The sequence below is a fragment of the Phoca vitulina genome, unplaced genomic scaffold, assembly GCF_004348235.1.
Source record: "Phoca vitulina isolate PV1807 unplaced genomic scaffold, GSC_HSeal_1.0 scaffold36, whole genome shotgun sequence".
In the NCBI taxonomy this organism is placed as follows: Eukaryota; Metazoa; Chordata; class Mammalia; order Carnivora; family Phocidae; genus Phoca; species Phoca vitulina.
Window position 1 is genome coordinate 17031638 of NW_022589739.1, and position 25894 is coordinate 17057531.

At 39.4% G+C, this 25894-nt stretch overlaps 1 protein-coding gene across 7 annotated transcripts in view; it reads right to left on the bottom strand.

Annotated features, from left to right (window-relative positions):
* Window positions 1-25894, bottom strand: part of PAK1 (p21 (RAC1) activated kinase 1) — a 145082-nt gene that overhangs the window by 23823 nt on the left and 95365 nt on the right. For all 7 annotated transcript variants that reach the window (XM_032427423.1, XM_032427420.1, XM_032427417.1 and 4 more), the window contains 6 exons: window positions 25508-25655; window positions 21764-21801; window positions 8953-9069; window positions 7169-7343; window positions 5049-5112; window positions 1214-1262 (listed from right to left, as the gene is read on the bottom strand). In XM_032427423.1, coding sequence (XP_032283314.1) covers window positions 1214-1262; window positions 5049-5112; window positions 7169-7343; window positions 8953-9069; window positions 21764-21801; window positions 25508-25655 — 591 coding nt within the window. The remainder of the gene's footprint in view (window positions 1-1213; window positions 1263-5048; window positions 5113-7168; window positions 7344-8952; window positions 9070-21763; window positions 21802-25507; window positions 25656-25894) is intronic.

The following is a 25894-nucleotide window of genomic DNA, read 5'->3' on the forward strand; positions in this document are numbered from 1 at the left end:
ACCATGCCTTCTCCAGTATACCAGGAGGTTTCAACCACCAAACATATACAAGCAGGTCCTAGAAGCCTCGCTCCGAGGAGCCCGACTCTAAGACTGGAACAGAAGGTCTCTCTCACAACCTCTGAGTCCCAGTATTCTATGAACTAAGAACTTCCTTAGGCAGCTCCCATCCACAGCACACCCGCCAACAATCCTGCTCTGCAACCAAGAGTAGAATGCAAGAAAACCTCAAGTACTCTATATTCCCTTCACGGCTTCCTTTTGCTGAAGATCTTGGGTCAGCAGGCCTTAGCAAAGAAGTCAGAGCTCTCTCAGCTTAATGAAATGAAAGAGACAAAGAGGTGCCTCCAAATGAGGACTTCAATGTCAACTGGAATCCTGGGCACAGAGTAATGGAAGGACCACTAGATTAGGAGTCAAGAGACATGTGTTTAAATCTCTTCTACATCAGGAGTGCCTGGGTGGCTCAGTCAATTGAACGTCCAACTCTTGATTTCAGCTCAGGTCATGATCTCAGGGTTGTGGGATTGAGCCCTGCATAGGGTTCCACACTTGGTGCAGAGTCTACTTGGGATTCTCTCTCTTCCTCTCCCTCCACCCCTCCCCCCTGCTCACTTGCTCACTCTAAATAAATAAATCTTTAAAGACAAAAAAGTTAAATCTCTTCCACATCAGATTTCTCTAACAAATACCAAACTTATATACACAATAGCCCACTAGGCAGTTCCACAAGAAGGTCTCTCAGGCAGTATCCAACTTCTTTAAACCTACACCTCCACCTTTTTACTTTCTCCTTGACCAGGATCACTCAATTGTGAGTCATTCTCACATTCAGTCACTCACCAAAAAATCTCAAATCTATCTAAGTACCTCTCAAATCCAGCCACTTCCCCCCATTCATACTATGCTACCACCTTAGTCCAAACCATCATCTCTCACCTAGAATTACACAATAACCGCCTGACTCACCTGTTCCAAGCTTATCTCCTCCAATCTGTTCTCCACACTGTAGCCACAGAGACTTTTTCCAAAATCTGTAAATCTCATCATGTTACTACTCTGTTTAGTTCTAGTCTGCTATAGTAAGAAACTAGAAGTATTCCTATTGAGCTAAGAAGGACTAAAAATTAACCAAAAATAAATAAATAAATAAATAAATAATAATAATAAAACGGTAGAACTGAAGGAGCAATAGTTGGTGGTTAATACTCACCTCCTGTCCTGTGGCCACATCCATTGCAGTGTACACAGTGCCTGAAGCACTGAACAACAGGTGAGAGAGAGAGAAAGACAAAAAACATAGGTATTAAATGAAGTGACATCTGTCAAATGCAGCTTTACATACAATCTGGCAATGCAAGTGTTAATAACAACAGCAGCAAAAATAATCCTCCCCAACACCCCCTACTCTACTCTCGTATGTGAGAGGCAGTATGTGGTAGAAAGAGAATGCAGGCTCTAGTGGCCAACACCCAAGTTCCAATCTGAAACACCTACCTAGTACCGACTAGCTATATGACCTTGAACAAGTTAATTTCTCTGAGCTTCACTTTCCTCATCGGTAAAGATAAGAGATAAGACAATTTAAATCAATTAGTTCATAAAGCACTTAGCCAAGTGCCTAGAATATAAAATAGGTCTTCAATATATGCTAGTTTCCTGCTCTTGCTTCCTCTCCTCTTCTCCATCACCCTTGACAGGTTCCTTTACCCCTTATGGCCTCAAACTTCATCTGTAAACCTCGGTAAGATAAGATCTATAGTTTTCAACCAGGGGTGAGGAGTGAGGGAAAAGGGGCCCAAGGGAAATTTGCAGAATGAGGTGAGGGGATGGCTTATATTTTTAGCAAAAAGAGGTATGGACTTCTGGGGTAACAGTAATGATCTGTTTCTTAATGTAGGTACTGATTACATGGGTGTGTTCATTTTCTAAAAATTCACTGAGTTGTACACTTATGTGTGTTATAGTCAACTATAATTTACATTAAAAAACTATAACTAAAAAACTAGAAAAATAATCTCATGGTGCCTTTCCTGCTTTTATACTATGGACCTTTAGAACAGTATTTTCAAACATTTATCATATAAGAGGATATGAGTTTTATTTTGCAGTTTATATTGTAAAATAGGTTATTTTTCATTTTTTCAAACACAAAATATTAAATGTTTTTTCCAACACATATGCTCCCAGAAAATCTGATATAATTTTTATCCCATCTCCAAGGTAAAAACAATCTCACTATACATATATGTGTATATGTATAATATACATACATACACACACATATACACACTCACACATACAAACAGAGAGAAAGAGAGTAGGAGGAAGGGAGGCAGAGAAATACTATGAATAATGGCAGGAAAGCAATCATGTCCATTCTAAATATCTGAAAACTTCACTTTATAATCATGAACCCTGTATATTTGTAGGTGAGTGATATACAACAATATTTGTAATTGTACATGTCATACGTCAGATATATTATGTACAATTTGAAGAAATTTTAAAGTCTACGTTATTACCAAAATGCATTCTAGGCAAGCCCTGAGATTATGCTATCCAGAGAAGTCAGGTCAATTTAGGGAGAAAAGTCACTTGTAAGTATGCCTTGACGCTAGAAATTATGGTCACCAGCTTCCACACCACCACTCTTTAGTTGGAAGCCTACCTACCACGCCAGGAAATTGTGATCATAATATATGGGCTATAAGAATTGGATTATTTGTATTGGCAGTTACCTTCCCATTGCCTGTCATTCTATCTTTAGCCATTTTCTGTCATAAAGCTGGTGTCTATCTTCCTACACCCATCCTCCCCCATCCTACCAGAAGCATCATTCTTAAAGGGCAAATATGCCCAGGCCCCAGGGGACTGGACATTTTGGGACTATGTCTCCATGATTACAGAGGTCTAGAAGTCAGGCCCACTAGTTAATACTTGATTATTTCTACCTTGAAAAGACATATGAATTCCAGGTCCAAAAAAAAAAAAAACTTCAGGTCTTAAAGGGGGAAAAAAGCAAACAAAAATTATAATAGTACCAATTCCTCATATTTGTGTGGCATTTCTTTAACTTGTTTTTTAAGTAGGCTCCATGCCCAACATGGGGCCTGAACTCACGACCCTGAGATCAAAACTTGCATGCTCTACTGACTGAGCCAGCCAGATACCCTGGCATTTATATTTTAAAATCATGGAAAGGGGAAACATCAGCATAGGTGCTTAATAAATATTTCATTCCTCCCTTAGCACTAACAGAACTGTCAAGTAAGCAAGGAAAAAAACATTTTGCAGATGTTGCTTATTTATGGGCCACATACATCTGAATGAAAAAAAAAAAGGTCAGAAGTTCTGGAGGTGAAAGGCTCTGAGTCCACAACCTCTCCCTGAAATTTATGGATGAAGAAACTGAAGTCCAGAAATGGGACCTGACATGCCCATACTTGTCTGTGTACCTTTCTGCTACATTCTTAGTATCTCAATGTAATTACTAAAGGAAATGCCATCCCAGATTATTTTGAGGCAAGCAAAATAATTTCTCTTCAAGGTGTTAACTACCTTATACCAGTTCAGACTCACAAAAGCATGTCTAGTAGGAAAAGTACTGGACCAGGAAAAGATAAGATCCACTCATGTCCAGGGTGATTTCAAGGATTAAATTAAACAACAGATGCAAATAACAGATGTAAGCTGTAGAATGCTGTACAAATATATCATTATATAATGCAATGCTTTATCTTATTTTTGAATATTCTTGGATGCACAAGAAAGAAAACTGAAACAGAAAACTTCAAAGACTTCATTAGCAACAATGCTTTCATGAAATTAACACTGAGAGCTTTCTACAAATCAGGTACTTTTTTTCCAGTTTCTTTTTAATTTTAGCTACTTGGGTAGGTCTGCAGAAATCTTATTATTTTGCTTTTTTATACAGAGGTATAACTTAACTAAAGTAATCTGCACAAATCTTAAAGTGTACAACTTGATGATTTTTCAATATGTACACACCCATGTGTTCACCACTAAGATCACCCCCAAAGGTTCCTTATGCTCCTTCCCAATTCACATGCCCTACCCAGACATGACCATTATTCTGCATAAATTAGTTTTGCCTATTCTTGAACTTCATATAAACAAAATCATACAGTTTCTGCTCTTTTATATCTGGCTTCTTTTGCTCAAAATAATGGCCAGTTTTAAGACTTATCAAAGTATATTATAATTTTGTGTTTGACAGTCTCTTTCCATAAACATGAGGTCTTTGAAGACAAAGTTTGTGTCAGATTCATAGCTGTATTCATACTGCCTAGCACATAAACAGGAACTCGGTTAAGATCTGCTGAGTTCAGTACACTGAGGGCAGCATGCAAGATGCAGAGAAGAAATCAGAGAACAGACATGAATCCTGGCATCCACCTAGAAAAACAGGTCCCATTACACTAGGAGAAGGGTCTGCAGTTTGGAGCCTTCCATTTCATATTAGTGCTGGTACGTCTCAGTGCCAGGTAAACAGGGTTAATCTGAAAAAGCAGAGCTGTAATTTGGGAAGCAGGTTTTGTGCTAAGAAAATAAATGGTTTTTTTGGGCGCCTGGGTGGCTCAGTTGGTTAAGCGACTGCCTTCGGCTCAGGTCATGATCCTGGAGTCCCTGGATCGAGTCCCGCATCGGGCTCCCTGCTCAGCAAGGAGCCTGCTTCTCCCTCTGACCCTCCCCCCTCTCATGTGCTCTCTCTCTCTCATTCTCTCTGTCTCAAATAAATAAATAAAAAATCTTTAAAAAAAAAAAAAAAAAAGAAAATAAATGGTTTTTGCATTCTCACTGAAGGGTTATTTTTAGCAACATGACCAGCTAATGGCACATCTCTCATACTAAGCATAATTCTGCCAAACCTGAAGTCAGCCTAACATAACACCTTCAAATGGGTGAGGGATGAGGTAGAGAAAGAACAAGGTTTATGAGAGGCAATACAAAAGCAAAATCATATATACAAACATACACAATTTTTAAGTCATTTCTCTAGGGAAAGAAAATGCCCCCCTACTAACCCTTGTCCAATCTTCTCAAACCGCGTATATTTCTTCTTAGGATCGCCCACACTCACTATGCTCCCTTTGAAAGAAACAGAGACCATGAATCATTTTTTCCCAGATCAAGATACAAAATAGGCCCCATATTCCCCCAAATCCTGCAGCTGGCAAGGATTAAAGAACTACCTCCAATGCCCAAAGCCATACTAAGCAGGTCCTTAGCTTTTACCTGTAAGTTCCAACCAAAAGTTTCAACTCCTTACTGCTTTTATTCACAGTTCATTCATTTTTAAATTCATTCACTCAATAAACACTTAATCATTTAATATGCTCACTTACTATGTACAAGCCCTATGTTGAATACTAAGAATAAAGGGATAGATGAGACACAGTTAAAATAGTCCCTGCTCTCAAGAAGCTCAGTCTCATGGAGGAGACATGAAAGTTCCATGAAAATACAATTGCTGCAATACAGAAAGAGGCATAAAATACAGACTGGAAAGGCTTCAGAAAGGAAGTGATATCTGGACTGATTTTTATAGGTAAGTAGGAGTTAGCCAGAAAGTCAGAGAAGAGGTTACAGCAGGCAGTAATTCAAGTGCAAAGATAGAGAGGTGTGAGGGAGGTTGGGTTTCACAACTTATATTGTAGAAATGGTGAAACTGAGGCCCACAGAAGAAAATACTTCCCCCCAAGGTCACACATCAAACTGGTGTCAGAGCTAAGATTAGGAGTTTGGTTTTCAGTCTCCCAGTCCAGTGTGCTCTCCCTAACACCAATTACTAAGATTTGATACTTTTCACATATATCTCATCTGATTTATAAGTAAGAGAGGTATTAACATCCCTATTTAAAAGATAAGCAAAAGGAGGCCTAGAGAACAGTACAAAATTGCCCAAGACCCGTCAGTGGCAGGGCTGGGGTTTCAACCCAAGTGCCCTTAACTCTCAGGCCAGTCTGCTTTTCATAATTCTATGTTCTAAGTATGATTGCTTTAAAACAAATCTGGTTCAGAGAAAAATACTATATATAGGAGTAAACAGATGGCTAGGTAAGTGGCTTTTACTTCATCATTTCATAAGGGCTCTGGGCAAGGGCAACTTTTAAAAGAGTGAAATTTTCTAAAAAATCAAACAAGAATCATCAGGAAGAAATTGAGAGCTGCTAAGCTAAAGAACCAGAAACCTAGGCTTTTGAGAGCAGTGCTAGTTTGTGGATTTGGCCAAAACAGTCACATCAAATCTCCTTTAGAAGTAAATAGGTACAAAGGATAAATGAAAGGTCACATCAAATTTTTCCAAGCCCAAAGGTCAATGTAGTCCCTCCTTCTAATATGAATTCTCTTGCAGTTTACTGAAACACAGAAACAAGGTACTCTAATATACCCCACTTCTGGCCACTAAAGAAAGCAAAATGGAAGTTTCCACCTGAGAGCAAGAGGCAGCATGCTCTAATTACAGGAGCACAAGTTGGGCTCTGACCCCAGCCCTGTCACTTTCTGGCTGTGTGATCTTGGGCAGGGTATTTAGCATTCCTGAGCCTCAAATACCTTAACTGCAAGAAATGAAGATTATAATGTCTGTCTTCACAGGGTTAATATGAGCAATAAAGGAACCAAAAAAAAAAAAAATCAAGAAAATACCCTGCTTGTCATTTGGTACACAGTACAGGCTCACAAAATGTTAGTTTCTCTTCCCTCTTTCCCTACAACCAAGATGGCAGACCAGTCTTTTCCTAAGTCAATGGCAAGCATCAGTAATCACAGCAATCTTTCCTACCAGGTATGGGCAAGGCCTCAGTCTTTCTCAACACAACATTCCAGACTATTCACTAGATAAAAGCTATTTTTCATCTCCATAACCCATGCCTAAGGTTGAGCGATGCCTAGCCCTCGAAGTATGCTATCCACTCTCCTCAATTCCCATCCTAACGTGATATCCAATCATGGCTGCTGAGACAGAGGAGGTGGGTGCAGGGGTAAGGTGAGAAGCACACCTTATGTGGCTAAGGTATCAAGCATAGTCAGCCAGCCACATAGACCAAGCCTAGGGTCAGGATCCTTTTAGCAATGTTTTTCCATTTTTGTGCTCATTCAGTCACATACAAAAGGAAAGTTCAGAAAGCTACAAAGTGCTTACGTAATTTCTCCAAGATCTCCTCATCAGACATTTTAGGCTTCTTCTTCTGCTTCTCAGTATTCCGGGTCAGAGCATCTGGTGGAGTGGTATTATTCTCAGTAGGTGAAATAGGAGATGTAGCCGCATCCCGAGTTGGAGTAACAGGAAGCGGTTCTATCACAGACCGTGTGTATACCTGTATTGTTGGTGCAAGAATTTGGCAAGGCCAATCTTTGTTAGCACACGAGACACTCGGGAGCCTCTTACACATGTATGTGTTAGAATATCCACAGAAGAACAAATCCCAATAAACTCATCCCTTCTCCTAGGTCAAAATCTATGTTCCTCCTCCTCTGTGCCCAGGCCCATTCTCTGTGGGTGGAATGGCCTTCCTTGTTCTCACTATACACAACATAAATTAGGAATTAACAATGTCTTTTCAGGGCATCTGGGTGGCTCAGTTGTTAAGTGTCTGCCTTCGGCTCAGGTCATGATCCCAGGGTCCTGGGATCGAGTCCCATGTCAGGCTCCCTGCTCCGCGGGAAGCCTGCTTCCTCTCCCACTCCCCCTGCTTGTGTTCCCTCTCTCGCTGTGTCTGTCTCTGTCAAATAAATGAAATCTTAATAAATAAATAAATAAATAAAACAAAATGCAAAACAATGTCTTTTTAGAAAGGAATGCCATGAAGATCAAATTTATTAATTCATTTTTCACTCAGTATTTATTGTCTTTCTGATACCTGCCAAGAACTAAGCACTACCAATTCATGTATATTTCTTCTATTTTTGAGAAGTTCATGGTTTAAAAGAACATGCTTGCAAACTGAAAAAAGGCCGTATCAATGTGAGCTATCTTGGCAACTCCCCAATTTTGAAGCTCATTTTCGTTAAGGTGACTTTGTGACCTATAGAAAGGGTGATTCCACAGATCCTGTTTGTAAGTTCTCATCCTAAACGGTCATCTAAACCCCTTGAATTTCCCCACAGTATCTCCTATAGTCAGTCAACCAACTTCTGCTTGAATACCTCCCTGAATGCTCTACTCCAAAGGCACCTTTTTTTGTATTATCACAGAGTTTAAGCCCTAAATCATTCTTCCATTATAAAGCTCTTGTCATATAAAAAGTCCAAACAGAGAAACACTAATATAGTATCATTTGATGATAGGTCAGTGTTCAGTGATGCTAAATCAAGTAAAAGCCATGAGGACCAGACTGTACAAAGTGAGGACAGAAGGACTGTGGCTATTCTGAGATGCAAAAACCTCAGAGGAAGTTAAATAAAAATCACTGCCAATACCCAGCATCAAAACGCACTCCTGATGTCCAGCATATTAATAGCACTAATGTATTTATAAATTCCTTTGGGTCTTTCAGTATCATCAATGATTTTCTAAGAGGTAGAATGCTACACATTTAACAGGGAAGAAAAGATCCGCAGCAGGCTAATTTGTCGCTTCCCAGGAGACCAGAATAATTTATGTTAGTCCTGCACTAAGTAACATTAATTCTGTATATCTTCCTGTCTTTGGAGAACAGGCTAAGTAAACTAGGGCCGAGTTAGCAGAAACACCAATTATCTAGGATACTTCGGGACTATCTGCAAACCAGTGACAAATATACCATTTCTTGTCTTTAATCACACAGAAAGTACTTTTCAGTCAAGGTGGTTCCGTGATTTCACCAGCTCCAAAATCTAAGGATCCCTACCAGAGTATTAAATAAACCTCTAGGTCTCAGCACCAACCCCTCCCACCCCTGCAAGCTCTAATAAATCCCAAAGCTATCCACATCCCCACAGACTCACAGATTTTGTGTGCTCTGGGCGTGGAGCAATCACTGGAGGTGGGGTAGCATCATCATCATCATCTTCATCTTCCGAAACTGGTGGCACTGCAGGGGTCTCAGACACCGTCTTCACATTCTGTACAGCAGAGAAAAGCCAGTTTCATCAGGTCCAGCTTGACATGACGCTTAAGCTACCAGGATCGCCAATCCCCAGAAGAAATCTCATCCTGACACCCCTCCTCAAACCCACATCATCCTCTAAACTCTCCACCTTTGTGTACCAGTCCCAGGAACTCGGTCAGCTTCCCTCTCTTCTTTTAGCCTCTACTATCCACTCAGTCCCTTGGGGGCTTCCTTCTCCTACCAACAGCCTAGTTGTGAACTGGGAAGCAAGCTTACAGATTCTCTATTTGCCTTCCCTAGTCCAAACTCTGAAGACAAACTCACAGTTCTTTCTTATTCATTGAATTTCACTCTCCACACTTAACAGGTAATAAAGTACAAAATGTGGTAAAGTGATTAAAAGTTCGAAATTTTACAAAGTTTATCATTATAATTCCTTACTTCTTTCCGATATGGTAAATGGAGTCCAGACAGGCTTTTGCCTCTCCTTTTCCTTTCCTTACCAAAACCTACTGGACCCATTATGTCATCAGGTACCCTTGCCTCAACCTGAAGATACAGAATATCAGGAGCCCCTTGCCTCAAGAGGACAGTGAGTTTCTCCCCAGACTGGATGCTATACATTTCACTAAGCTTTTGCCCTGAGAATGAACCTACCACTACTAATTGAATCCGCTATAATCTCAGCAACTTGATTTCTCTATGCAAACTGTAACAAACCTGGGCCAAGAGCGGCAGGTTTTAGGGCAGGTCCACTCAAAAAAATATCATACCATTACTGTTTACCACACAGATTCAAGAGCCAGAGTAGCTCCAAAACATGAGATTTCTGACAGAGATTAAATGATTACAGCATAGGACGAGAGAGGCAATAGGAATCTTTTAATATATATTGGCATAATTCAACTGTTTTAGATATTTTCAGAGCACCCATTTTTGTGCTCAGTAAGATACTGTGATGGATACTGTTGACAGAGGTACAAAGATGAAAAAGATGGTCCTTGTCCTAAAGCAGCTCATTGTCTGGTATGGGAGACAGAGAGAGGGTGAACTCCCCTCCTGCCTGCCTTTGGGGGCCTCTGGAGAGAGGAAAGTCAGAAGTCAGAATGACAGTAGCTTAGTGAGGGAACTTACCTAGTGGAATACTAGACAAGAACTCCCGCTGGGGAGACTGGTATTTACCACATTTGACATACTAAGAAAAGGAAAACTGGCAATCTTATAGATTCTAACAGGATCACTGGTGCAGGGCATAACTTAAAAACTGCCAGTGCCAGCTGTATGTAAGCAACTAGCTTTGGTGACCACGGGCACTTAGTCTATCCTCTTGGTCTCAAGTTCCATCAGTTGAGGAATGTGGAGGAAGAGGAGTGGTATAATTTGAGGGGTGACCTTAATTAAGTCACTTCCAGTTCTAAAATCCAGTAGAGGTCTTTCCCTGTCAAAGTACATATTTTGGTATTTTTCTGCTCTAATTTCTTTTCTCCCCACTATTCCACCCAACAAAATTTAACTAAAAAACCCAAAATGGGAACAAAGTTACTCAGCAGCCTCTTCATAATCAGGTGGCCCTGGGGCTCCCCAATGTACACTGTAAACACAGTTTAACAGGTATGTTTGCTTCCTAAAACTCTGCAGAAAAGGGGATTTCATCACTTTCCACTGCAACACCTTTTGTTTTCCACAGGTGAGGGCTTTGAGTGGTAATATTAACAACTACTAGAATCAAGAGATATAAGATTTTATCCCATATTTTTACTTCTTATCCTTGTGTCCTTAGGCAAAGCTGTCCTACCCTAAGCCACAAGTTTCTCATCTATAAAATGGGGATAATGACACCTCAGAGGGCCAATGAAGGATGAAATGAAGTGATGTGGGCATAAATACACTTTGTAAATAAGTGCTAAGGAGCTACAAAGATGCAAGGAATCAATTAAGTTATCATTATGTCTAATAACCATAAACCTCTTTTTAAAAGCCAGTGACTTCAACTCATGTATTCATTCACTGTGTACCAGGCTCTATTCTAGCCTCTGAGGCTATACTAAAGAACAAAATAGATACAGTCCCTGATCCTGTGCTTGCATTTTAGAAGAAAATACAGTCAAAATTAATTACCAAAGTGCCAGGTAGTAATAAGATTTACACATGAGAGTAGTAATTGGTTAGGAGTGGGTAAATATTACTTTAGATAGAGTAGTCATGGAAAAGGGCTCTCTAATGAGAAGTCATATAAGCAGTGGCCTGAAGGAATTGAGAGAGCAAGCCATGGGACTCTCTGGGAAAAGAATATTCATGGCAGGTGGAAGAAGTACAAAGATCCTGAGATGCAAACATGCTTGGTGTGTTCCAATACTTCTGGGAGGCCTACTTATGTTGCTAAGAAACACTGATGATATAAAAACTGCTGAACTCTGGATAAAAGCAGTAGGAACCTCTGACTTCTGGCCCAGAGCTGCTTCCGTCCATCCCACCCCAGCTCTGTCAGAGTGCGGGTTCTTCCAGGATGAGGCAGGCTCTAACGACATCATCCAAGAGGGCTCACTTCCATCTGGAGCAGTGGGCAATGCCCAGGTCTAGTGGTGCTGTCAGTGGAAATGACCTCCAGGAGGGGTTTGCAAAAGAGGCCAACTGCTCAGATCTGCTAGCCTGAGAATGTAGTTCTGGATAGGGCAAACAAATTTCTGGCTGGGGCTGTTCAAAGGCACAGCAGACACAAGAGAGGCCTCTCACTAGTCTTACAAGCTTAGCTGTGTGCATATACATTAAAGATTCAAAAGAGCCAAGCAGAAAGTAAAAGCCAAAACAGACCTCAAAGAGATCTCAATAATTAACAGAATTAGAATAAAAATTAGCAAAGTCACAGAAAATTTGAACAATACTATCAATCAATTCAACCTAACTGACATATACAGGACATTCTACCCAAGATCTGCAGAAGACACATTCTTTTTAACCACATACAGATCATTCTTCAGGACGGACCATATGCTAGGCCACAAAATACATCATAATAAATTTAAAAGGATTAAAAACACATAAAATGTATTCTTTGACACCATGGAATTAAATTAGAGATCAACAACAGGAAAGACATTTCTACAAAGACATAAACAAATGGCCAATAAACACATGAAAAGACGCTCAACATCATTACCCATTGAGAAATGCAAACCAAAACCACAATGAGATACCACTTCACGCCCACTAAAATGGCTATAATCAAACAACAGAGAATAACAAATGTGGGGGAAGATACAGAGAAATTGGAACCCTCCAAATAGCTTGTAGGAGTGCAAAATGGTGCAGCCACGGTGGAAAACAGCCTGGCAGTTCCTCAAAACATTAAACACAGAGCTACCATATGACCTGGCAATTCCACTCCTGGGTATATACCCAAGAGAAGTGAAAATATACAGCCACACAAAATTCATACATGAATGAGCATTATTTATAGCCAAAAAGTAGAAACAACCGAAATGCCCATCAACTGATGAATGGATTAAAAACATAGTATATCAGGAGTGCCTGGGTGGCTCAGACAGTTAAGCATCTGACTTCAGCTCAGATCATGATCCCGGGGTCCTGGGATTAAGCCCTGTGCTGGGCTCCCTGCTCAGCAGGGAGTCTGCTTCTCCCTCTCCCTCTACCTGCCCCCCAACCCCCACTCATGCTCTTGCTTTTTCTCTGTCTCAAATGAATAAATTAAAAATCTTTTTTAAAAATGTAGTATATCGGGTGCCTGGGTGGCTCAGTCGTTAAGCGTCTGCCTTCGGCTCAGGTCATGATCCCAGGGTCCTGGGATCGAGCCCCACATCGGGCTCCCTGCTCAGCCAGGAGCCTGCTTCTCCCTCTCCCACTCCCCTGCTTGTGTTCCCTCTCTTGCGGTGTCTCTCTCTGTCAAATAAATAAATAAAATCTTTAAAAAAAAAATGTAGTATATCGATACAATGGAATATTATTAGGATATAAAAAGGAATCAAGTACTGATACATGTTACAACATGGATGAACCTTGCAAACTTTATGCTAAGCAAAAAACTAGACACATGTTGCATGAACATTTATATAAAATGTCTAGAAGGACAAATTTGAACAGACAGAAAGAAGATGCAGTGGTTTTCTAGGGCTGGGCATGGGAGTTTGAATGAACTGTTAAAGGAAACAAGGGAACTTTTCAAGGTGATGAGAATGCTCTAAAAGTAGACTGTGGTGATGGCTGAACAAGTCTAAACATTTAATAAAACCACTGCATTGTATCCTTTGGATAAATATGTAGGTATACAAACATCGTGATGTACATGTACACCAAAGTTTACAGCAGCACATGTACACCAAAGTTTATAGCAGCAATGTCCAAAATATGAAAGAGCCCAGATGTCCACTGACGGATGGGTAAAGAAGATGTGGTATACATATACAATGGAATATTACTCAGCCATCAAAAAGAATGAAATCTTGCAGTTTGCAACGACAGCAAGATGGAACTAGAGAGTATTATGCTAAGTGAAATAAGTCAGCCAGAGAAAGAAATATACTGTATAATTTCATTCATACATGGAATTTAAGAAACAAAACAGATGAACATAGGAGAAGGGAAGGAAAAATAAAATAAGATGAAAACAGAAAGGGATACAAACCATGAGAGATTCTTAACTATAGGAAACAAACTGAGGGTTGCTGGAGGGGAGATGGGCGGGGGGCTGGAGTGACCGGCATTAAGGAGGGCACGTGAGGTAATGAGCACTGGGTACTCTAGGCAACTTATGAATCACGAAATTCTACCCCTGAAACTAATAAAATACAGTATATGTTAACTAAATTGAATTTAATTAAAAAAAAAACCCACTGCATTGTACAATCAGTATGGGTGAATTTCATGGTATGTAAATAATGCCTCAATAAAGCTGCTTATAAAAATTTTAAATTATATGTAAAATAAGTAGGTTCTCATTATAAATTTTAAATAATCTAGAAATATAAGGAGTTAAAAGTGAACAGTCCACAGGAACAAATGCTTGGTAAAGATGGCAAATTGAACATAGGCATCTACATCTTGAAATCTCACTAGAACTATAATAAAGAAACGGTCTTTTCAAGGAATTAAACCCCAAAGAATGCGGAGAACAGCAGAGAAGGCAAGAGCAGCAAAAAAAAAAAAAAAAAAAAAAAGAGCCAATGACGGATGAGCAGTAACTGATTCAAGGAGGCTTAATTCAAAGCTGAAAACCAATCCATTTATCTATGCAGCAGAATCCTCAAAAGGCACAGGAACTGGTAGCACCATATACTTCTGAAACTGGAGATGAAGTGCAGGGGAAAGGGAGAGTCCTAAAGGCAGATTCAGTGACAGTTATGTAAGATGCAGTTAGATCCCTAAATCTCTTCCCCTACTCTACACCACCGTGCGGTTGCCCTCCCCATCCCTAGCAGAAAACTGGAGGTCTAGTCTCTGGAAGGTAAAACACATCATTTCTGGATTAGGGATGTTAGGCACAGTCAAATATAAGAGTATCATATTAAAAACAGGGTAATTAAGAGAATATACTGAATGCTGAGACACCCACCCTTCTTCCCTTCCTAGGCTCCTAGAATACTAGGAGTCAAACTCTTATTCTCAATGCAGAAGATTAGAAGATCCTTCTCTGGATCTCACCAGCCTAAGTTCTAAAGATAAAATACAGGAGGTTTCACCAAATGGTCCAAGCTGAATTATTCTATAGTGATACAAACAAAATACTAGATTATAGCAATGACTGCACAACTCTAAAAATTTATTAAATTACTTTTAAAAGCATACATTTTACAACTGTATACTTACAATTCAATGCCACAACCAATGAGCTTAAACTTCTATTAAGGACTTTAGTAACCCAATCATAAATATGGGCATGTCCCCAAGGATTACCAAATATCCATGGGATACCTCTAACATAAAAGGAGGAAACCAAAATGAATGGGGAAAAAGGACACCTGGAAAAAACAAACTAGACAGGGAGAAGAAAACATTAAAAAAAAAAAAAAAGCCTATCATTCATCGCAGGGATATGCACAGATACCAATTCTGGAAACAAGAATAGGATACCCTAATTTTTTAAAAAGTGAAAATAAAAGAGCTCTTGGAAATTCAGCATGAAAACAGAAATTAAAAATTCAATAGACAGGGGCGCCTGGGTGGCTCAGTCGTTAAGCACCTGCCTTCGGCTCAGGTCATGATCCCAGGGTCCTGGATTGAGCCCTGCATCAGGCTCCCTGCTCAGCGGGAAGCCTGCTTCTCCCTCTCCCAATCCCCCTGCTTGTGTTCCCTCTCGTGCTGGGTCTCTCTCTGTCAAAATAAATAAATAAAATCTTTAAAAAAAAAATTTAATAGACAGATTGAAAGATGAAGTTGGGGAAGTCTCCCAAAAGCAGAACAAAAATCAAGGCAAGAGAAATAGTGAAAATATAAGAAAAATGGAGAAATCAGCCCAGGAGGTCCAAAATCTAAATAACAGGAGTTCCAGAAAGAGGAAGCAAAGAAATCATCAAAGAAATAAGTCAAGCAAATTTCCTAGAACTGAAGGCTTGAATTTCCAAGGTTTAAAGAGTCCACAAATCCCCTTGCAAAATAAATAGATGAATATAAGGATATAAATATGAAATTTCAAAGCCATGGTGACAAAAGATGCCACAAGCTTTTCAGGTGAAAAAAAAAATAGGTCAGATACAAAGAAGCAGGAATAAAATAACTTCAGACATCAATAGCCAAAGCTGAATGCTAGATGACAAAAGTGCAATATTTTCCAAATACTGATGGAAAATTGTTTTCAATCTAGAACTCCAGACTCAGCCAAAGAATCAATCAAATCTGAGGGCAGAACAGACATGCTCCATTTCAAGACTTGGAAGGCATTAAAATATTTACTCCCCATTTACTTTCTCAAAGCTACTGGAAGATGAGCTCCACCAAACTGCAAAACTAAACCAAAAATGAGGAAGGCACAACACAAAGAAAACAGCAGCGCCAACACAGAAATGCAAAGGGATCGGCAAGACAATGGTTAAGAGAGATCCCAGAACAACAACTGTTAATTACAAGCATTCTAATCCTATCTGACTTTTTCATCTAATACTTGGGTAAAAATAATTTTTAAGGGAATATTTTTAATCACCATCAACTCGCCTAACGGATAATTACTGCTATTATTTGTTAGCCTGTCAGAGATTATCTGTGGGTGGTCCATCTGTATCTTTGTATGTCTTCATTTTGACCTCATGCATTCTTGAATGTTAGTTTGATGAGGCACAGAATTCTTGGTTCTAAATAATTTTTCTCATACCTCTGAAGATACTGCTCCTTTGCCCACTATTGCTAATGAGGAACATTAGGTGTATATTCTCTTTGAAAGGTCTGAAGATCTTTCTCTTTATCTTTGGGTCTCTGCAGTTACCTGACTTGATAACCGGTATGCCCTTTCATCTGAAGAGTCATGCTTTTCTTTAACTGAGGGATTTTTCTTCTATTATTCCTTTGATTATTTTTTCCACTTTAGTGCCCCAGTTCTCTAATTCTTTTTGAATCTCCTTAAGTAAACCCCTGTGTCCCTTATTCCCCTATTTTCCCACTGTTTTTATATTTTGTGTCATATTATTCACTCTTACATGCATTTTTTAATCCTTCCGAATTTATTTCTTTAATCACATTTTTCATTTCTAAGAAATCTTTTTCATCCTCTGGTCTAATTGCAGTTTTGTTTTTGTGGATGCAACATCACATAAAGCCACTGTGAATATATCATATATTTTTAAAGGGGTGCCTGGGTGGCTCAGTCGTTAAGCATCTGCCTTTGGCTTGGGTCATGATCCCAGGGTCCTGGGAACGAGCCTGGCGTCAGGCTCCCTGCTCAGCAGGAAGCCTGCTTCTCCCTCTCCCACTCCCCCTGCTTGTACTCCCTCGCTGTCTCTCTGTGTCAAATAAATAAATAAAATCTTTAAAAAAAAATTCTTTGAATTATCTATTTGCTCTGGGGTCAATTTTACTTTTTTTATCTGATTCTTCTCTTTAATGCTTATCTAAATAGTTGAGGATCCTGGGCTATCCATTCATACTTCTAAGTGAAGAACTAGATTCATTAGTAGTATATAAGTAGCATGAGCTTCTTCTGCAGTTGTGTCTGTTTCTCCACTGTCCCCTCTTTGAATGGGAGGTCTAATGAAGTCTATATGTGAGTTATGGAGTTTGTATGTGGTTGATTGCAGGCATCACTTTAGGGCGTGTTGACATAGAAGAACATGTAGGGTTGAGATTCCTTTCCTTCCAGTTATCAAAAGTATGAGAAATTTACTCTTGGGATGGAGAAACTTAATGTATTTTCTTCCACTGCAGACCTACTCTTCCTTTTCTCCTTCTTCATATCTGTTGTAGAGATCTGTAGTTAACTCAGGTTCTGCTCTGCTTCTCTCTCAAGCACCTATACCCACAGCACGAGTTCTCAAGTAGGCAGTTTACTTTCTTTAGAAAATTATCTAGCTTAAGCTTAGAATCAAAATTCTGCTACCTTTTGCTCACTGTAAGATGAAGACTGCCCTTGCTGTCTCAAATGCAAAATTTTAAATAATTCACCCCTGAAGATGATCCAGGACTCCTTTCTGCTTATTATATACTCTCTCAGCTACTCTCATCTTCCGAGGAGTTTTCTCTTCCACATATTTTAAGCTGTGGTTTCTTCTGTTCTCATCAATCTGATCTTTGCTTTATATCTTCTATGAATTTCTGACAATGGTTTATTTATGTCCTGTTTTTGTTTCGGACCACTGCTTTGTATTTTTTTTAATAGATCTTTTCTGAAATTAAGAAATTTGGGATAGCAAGAGAGATAGAGACATGAATTCATTCTAGTATCCTGATCCAATTTCCAGAGGAATCTTTCTAAAATGTGAGTTTAGACTAAAATGTGTGAGTTTGTTTCTCCACTGTTCCCTCTCCTGAGCTGTATCAATCTCCTATATAAAAGATTTCCTTAGCTCCAGCACACAGTTCTAGGTCTTTGGCTTGACATGATGGATCCTTAACTTGGCTTTTATTCATGGTATCTCAGACAAGAAAGCATTTCCCTTTTATCTGCCTGGTATCATTACCTGTGTTTACCTGACAAGATATTATGAATCCCTGTTTACATGTTCTGATTCCTCACTAAATTGTTAAATCAAGAGCAAAGACCTTACCAGTCCCTGACTCCCCAACACTCAAAGAACCTATCACATAACAGCTGTTCGTTTTATAAATGAGAATTCAGGCACTAAAATCCTGTAGAATCTGAGAGCCAGACCTCAAACCAATAAGCCATAAGTAACAGAATTTTAGTGCTAGAAGGAATCTTAAAGATCATGTTTTTTAAATGAACAAATCATTAGGACTAACAACTCTGAAAACTTCCCTGCACTACCAGGCAGAATAAATCACTCTATCAAATATGACCCCCATCACACATTATTCATACCTCTCTTGCAGCCCTCATTCCTCTAGTCTGCTGTTAATTTTTTTCCTCAAGGACTAAGATAGTGCATATTCATTTTTGTTTCACCAACACCTGGGTACAAAGAAGGTGCTAGGTAAGTATTTATAGTATGAATCAATAAATGAATGCTTAGGAATATGGAATTTTGTACTAGTTTCTACTCCTAATTTATTCAAGGGTAGAGAGCAAGTCACTTAATCTCTGAATCTCAATTTCTTAATCTGTGTTATGGGAATAACAATCCCATCCAATTATTTCACAAATCAAGTACGATGATCTGTACGAAAGCAATATGGAAAATAATGATATGCTACCACAATGCAAACCATAATCCCCCAGGTAAAACTAGTAAGGAAATATAGAATACTGAACCACAGGGGAAAATGTTATGAATTAGGGGATAAAATGTCCTTGATAGCCTGAGTGGTTTTAACTGTAGATACTAAACCAGGTTTTTACCAAGCAGGTGTTATCCTCTCTGCCATATGGCATGAGCCCCAGGGCTCCTCCTCCTCATGAACGAACAACATAGCTATGGCTTTACTGTAGTCTCCTTTATAACACCTCTCTAACATCATCTTTCTCAGTTCCCTGCCACAGTGAAAAGTATCCTGGACTGGGACTCAGAAGACCCTAGTTCTAATCTGGTTCTGCCACCATCACTAATTATGAGTCTTCAAGAAAGTCTGTTTTCTACCTGTGAAATGGGAATGGATAATGCTTTCTTCACAAGGTAACTATGAGGACTAACCATACTAACCATAAATAGTTATTAGCATGGTGCCTGGCATACACTGACACCTCAATAAATGATAGCTGTCACTCCTGTAAAAGCATAAACACATTGAGCCACAAAGCACAGCTCAGCTTTGTTTAGACTCCTTCTTCAATAATTTACTGTTCAATAATGGGGAGAAACTCCCAAAGATCGGAACACTTGCAAATTCTTTTCCCTCCTTTAATTACATCTCTTTCATTTGATGAAAGAATGAACCAGGGGAAAGCAATGCAGACTGGGAACCAGATACCTATTGCCATTAACCCATCTCTATTTCAGTGTTATTATCCCTAAAACAAGGATAATAACCCACCTCATTAAACTCCTGTGAGGATTAAAAGACATAGCGAATAAGAAAGGACTCAGTATGTTACAAAGGCCCTGGACATGTGAACATTTTTTATGATTGATAGGATGTAAATGACTCAAAGTAAACCAATCCCTACGGCTGGAAGCATGGATTAAAGTATTCTGATGGCGACTCCGTATTGTGTTAGAACTTACCATTCCCCTGTTTAAAATTCTTTAATAGCTTCTCATTACCTTTAAGATAAGGATAAAACTTCTACATGATCTGACCTGCCACCATTCCTCCTCATCACCCACCTCTCGTCCATTCACACTTCACATTCCAATCATAACAAGCTACTTGCAGTTCCCTATAAAAGCATACCTTGTGAACCTCCTTGTCTTTGCACATGCTATTTATTTTCTCTTTGTCTCGAATATCCTCATTTCTCCTTAATTCTTGCCCTAGATAACAAACTCCTCAACTCAGACTCTACCATCAAGAAGTTTTCTCTTATACATCCAACCTTTTATTCAGTAAATGGTTATCTGCCAGATGCCATGGATACAGCAATTAACAAGTCAGACATAGCCCCTGGCTTCATGAAGCTTTAGCACACTCTACTGTAACCGCCTGTGCCTTCATGTTGCTCATAAGACTGGGAGACTCTTAGGAGTTGGGACAATGTCTGATTCATTTCTATATTGTCATTTCTCCATACAGGACCTGGCATAGAGTGGGGGTTCTGTAAAAATTTAATAAATCAATATGACAAAACCACGTTTGTACAAGAGAAAGCATCAGGTGTAAAGAAAGAATTGCAGTATTCTCTTATACATATCAGAACTTACTATTTAAAAGACCCTTTCAAACACCAACATCTCATTTCATCTGCTCTGAAAAAGGGAATTTGTAAGTTGAGAGGGCAGAGACCTTTGCGGTCATCTAGCTTTTTAAATTTTAATTCCAGTATAGGTAACATACAGTGTTCTATTCGTTCTAGGTGTACAATACAGTGATGGAGCAACGCTATGCATCACACAGTGCTCATCACAAGTGCCCTCCTTAATCCCCATCCCCTGTTTCACCCATCCTCCACCCACCTCCCCTCTGGTAACCATCAGTTTGTTCTCTATAGTTAAGAGACCTTGGTTTCTCTCTTTTTTTCCTTTGTTCATTTGTTTTGTTTCTTAAATGCCACACACAAGTGAAATCATATGGTATTTGTCTTTGTCTGACTTATTTCACTTAGCATGATACTTTCTAGCACCACCCATGTTGTGGCAAGTGGCAAGATTTTATTCTTTTTTATAGCTGAATAATATTCCATTATATATAAATATAGAACATATATTTAAAAAAATATATACACACACACACCCCACTTCTTTATCAATTCATCTATCAATGGACCCTTGGGCGGCTTCCATAATTTGGCTATTGTAAATAATGCTGCTATAAACATAGGGGTGCATATATCCTTTTGAATTCATGTTTTTGTATTCTTTGGGTAAATACCCAGCAGTGGAATTACTGGATCGTAGGGCAGTTCTATTTTTAAAGTTTTGAGGATGGGGTAATCTAGCTTTACTTTCCAGCCAATTCATCAGTGATTCCTATACTACGCGTTCAAGTGACAGGGCATTCACTACAGTGTCATAGAACAGAATGAATGACCTTAAATGAACAGAATCTGCTCCCTTCAACAACTAGTCCTAATTCTGGTTTTGTAGACCCTACCAACAAAAAAGAGGGAATTCTCTTCTAAATTCGGGTATTTGAAGACATGTCCAGGTAAGGGAAAGTGTATCATCCTATTTTATTGATAAAAAAACTAAAGTTCAGAAAAGCAAATTGGCTTGCCCAAGGTTCAAAGCTACAAATGAAAACCTGAGTCTAGATGTCAGTTCTGGTTCCAAGGTTAGGATATCTGGAACACTAAAAAATTAAATCCAGAAGGGATACCTACTGTTTATTAAGTCCAATTCCTTTACTGTATAGATAAGAACTATGAGGGCCGGCGGGTGGGGGGCATGAAGTGACCAAGATGAGTGTCTCCCAGTCCAGGCTCTGCATCTACCACACTGTCCTGATCCCTAACTACCTGGCCTGCCTGTATCAGAATAAAGAAAATAAAGACTTACCAAAGTGTTAGAAGAATTATAATCCTCAGCTGATTTATCTGCAAAGGGAAAAAGACATGGGACTCAGTCAGTAAATAATTACAATTAATCCATTCTTGAGAGCTAAGGAAGCCTATCCAGTCAAGCACTTGCCAGGCTCAAAGAATAATAGTAATATTACTGGTACTATGGGCCTGACACCACACTAAAGCACATTATACACATTACCTCCTTTAATCCTCACTACAGCTCTGAATACTATTATTATGTCTACTTTTATAGATTTGGAAACTGAGGTTCAGAAAAGTTAAGTAATTTGCCCAGGGTACACACAGGTTAAACAGGGGTCAACATTTGAATCCTAGTCTAATCCTAAATACTATGATAGAACTGTATCCATATCATCAACTACATCATCATCAGGTCTCAATGGTCAAGGAAATTTCTTCTCCCTAAGAGAAAGGGAAAGAATTCATGTCGTGAGCTATCCATGACAAATCATGACCAGCTTGTGGCTTCAGCTTTTAAAAAAGGATCCACGTCTATTTCCTACAGGGAAAGAAAATTTCAGGTTTAGGAAAAGAGAAGCATTAATCATGTCAAGTCTAACTTAAGGCAGGGTCTTATTTCTTTTTTTTTTTTTTTTTTTTTAAAGATTTTATTTATTTATTTATTTGAGAGAGAGAGAGAGAGAGAGAAACAGCATGAGAGGGGATAGGGTCAGAGGGAGAAGCAGGCTCCCTGCCGAGCTGGGAGCCCGATGTGGGACTCGATCCTAGGACTCCGGGATCATGACCTGAGCCGAAGGCAGTCGCTTAACCAACTGAGCCACCCAGGCGCCCCCAGGCAGGGTCTTATTTCTAAGAATAGATTCAAACTTCCTCAATGAGGCAATTATCACATTTCATTGATTTTGAAATATAAATTTTTTCACATTAACATCTCTGAAAGAGAGATGTGTCCTACAATCAAAGGCATTTCATGGTTTAATTGGCAACTTTTTCTTCTTTAGTGGTATATAAAATAATGGTGCAGCTTACAATTAATGATATATTTAATAAAATATGAAACACAGACTCAATGGAGATCTTAGCAAGAAAATAAGTTTAAAAGCCAAATACCATGTTTGGTTTTACACTTTAATTTTACAGACCTAAGAAGAAGCTGACTTCAACACCAATGGAATTAAGGAGGAGAAATGTATTCTACCAAATCCAACATATTCCTCCCCAAGAACCAAGTCCAGAGAATGTCCAAGATCCCAATTCCATCATATAAGAAAGTGTCAGGTACAGCTTCTTTGATCCTATGACAAATCATGAACCCACAAGCTGTGACAATATATTCTTTAAAAAAACCCTGAATCGCCAACTGTACCCTGGAGAAATTAATTCAGGATATACTTTAAACATAATTCCATCACATATCAGTTGATTCACCCTGAGTAAGTCACTCAGTTTCTCTAAGCCTAATTAATTTCTCCAAGTCTGTGAAATGGGGATAATAGTCCTTGCTATACCAACCCCCCAACGCTGTCATGAGGATCAATGAGATAATTCATGTGCAAGCATACAAACTGAGGTAGTATTCTCAGAATCAATAGTATGAGAAGAAGGGAAACAGGAAAAGGAGAGAGATGGCATGAAAAATAAACTGTGCCAGGGGTGCCTGGGTGGCTCAGTCGGTTAAGCGTCTGCCTTCAGCTCAGGTTCTGATACCAGGATCCTGCAATTGAGCCCCGTGTCGGATGACTCCCTGCTCAGAGGGAAGTCTGCTTCTCCCTCTCCCTCTGCTTCCCTCTCCCTCTGCCTCCCTCTCCTTCTGTCTGCCGCTCCCCTTGCTTGTGCACACTCTTGCTCTCTCTCTGTCAAATAAATAACATCTTTTTAAAAAATAAATTAAATAAAAATAAATTGTGCCAAATATACAATTTTGCCTGGAATTAGCCCTGGACTTCAACTTCTAAAAAACTAAAAATTCTGCACTTGCGTGTGCACACACACACATATACACATGTGCTCAGCTTTATACACACAGAAGGAGATGTATAAACACACATCTATACATTCTACACATATACAGTGTTATTCATATATGCATGCACAGATGATCATATATACCTTTATCTTAATGTGTGTATCTATACACAGGTTAATTCATGAATACTTAAGTGGACTTTAATTCCAAACATATGCAAACCCATAGAGCTGTGCTTCCATATACATATCTGGTACTTGTACACATCTACACACATGTACACATAAACAGAGATTCTTCCAAAGACTTCGCTGCTGAGGTTTTCAAAGCCAGCTTCTAATCGGACGTCCATGACAAATGTCTTAAAACACAAGCTCTAGGGCGCCTGGGTGGCTCAGTTGGTTAAGCGACTGCCTTCGGCTCAGGTCATGATCCTGGAGTCCCTGGATCGAGTCCCGCATCGGGCTCCCTGCTCGGCAGGGAGTCTGCTTCTCCCTCTGACCCTCCCCCCTCTCATGTGCTTGCTCTCTCTCATTCTCTCTCTCAAATAAATAAATAAAAAATCTTTAAAAAAAAAAAAAACAAAAAAAAAACACAAGCTCTAATCTCCTGACTAGAAAACTCTCCCACCCAACACCCCTCAACCCCAATTCCTCCTTGGAATGACCCAGTCTCTCAATGGGAGAAGTGAGGCAGAGCCAGAGGGGCCAGGCGTGAGGAAGGAAATACTGCTGGGAACATGCATGACCCTCTCCTGGGTACCACCACAGCAGCATGGGCTAAGCTGCAGTTTGTCATTCTCACCATCTGTGCCCTTTGATACAAGCCAGATACTTGCTGGGGAAAGCATCCTTCAAAATTAGCTAATTCATCCTGGTTCTCACCTTCTCCAACAATACTGCTCTTTGAAAGAGACAGCATGAATACTGGAAAGAGCACCAGACTTGGAGTTAAGAGACCAGCTCTGCCACCAATTAAGCCATATTAGAAAGGCCTTTTTTGGCTTTAGTGTTTGTAAAACAAGGGGGAATGGGAGCAGTATATACTGAGGATATGTCTTGCTCTAACATTCTAAGATGCCACTATAAAAGGCAAGTTTCTAGAAATGTAGGCCTTCTGATTACTTATCTTGGAAAAGAAAAATCTCCCTGCTATGGAAGGAGGTGCTCCAAATAGAGTTACTAGAAGCAAGTAGTAAACTCAAAAGGTGCTGGTCTGGGAATTAGGAGACATGGATTCTAATCCCAATTCTGCCATTAAAAGCAGTCTGAAAAACACAGCCCATTACAGAGAAGGTACATCTAAAGTACATTTATTATTAGTGGCTTGTTTTACATTTGACTGATAAAAATTAATTCCTTGAGGAAGAACTTAGGCTTACCTACTTAAAAGATACACATCAAATGTGTTATTAAATAACTTAATGATATTAAAATTAAAAATGATAATGATAGCTACATTTCCATGGTGCTGTTTTACAACCTATAAAGAACTTTCATATCAATGAGTTCATTTATTCTTCACTACAATCTCTTGAGACAGGAATTATTATCCCCATTTTGAGGCTCAATATGTATGTGTCATGCTACTTTTTAAAAATGTGCAGTTTCAGAGCAAAGACCCATCACTTTGGCTCTCAAATTCCAAAATCCCACCTTAAAATACCATCCCCACTCTTTCCAATACTTTTCTTCCCTTACCCCACACCAACAGGCACGTGGAGCTTTTCCACCCAGACTAAAACCCCCCCTTTTTTCCCCTAGACTGCTCTGAATTCAATCCCCATACCTGTAAAGCTCATGTACTTCTGGCTGTTGGAGGTCTTCTTTGAGTTATAAAATTCCAATACATCCAGAACAGCCTGTGGGTTTTTCTTCTGCTCTGACTTAGTGATATTTGATGTCTGAAGCAGGCGAGCCCATTGCTCTGGCATCCCCTATAAGAGAGACATACAATGTTATCAGGAAGGCACAGTCAAAGGAGATCCTGAAGGAGAAACTCTGATACCTGCTGGCAGTTAAAGACAGGTTTAGTCATTCTTTCTCTCTATACCCTCAGAGCTCTATACAAGCCTTTTTTATAGTACCTATCTCATTATATTAGTCATTTCTTGAGGTGTTTGCTCTTTCACTAAGCTATTCCTCCTTCAGAACAGGAACCATGTATGATTTGTCT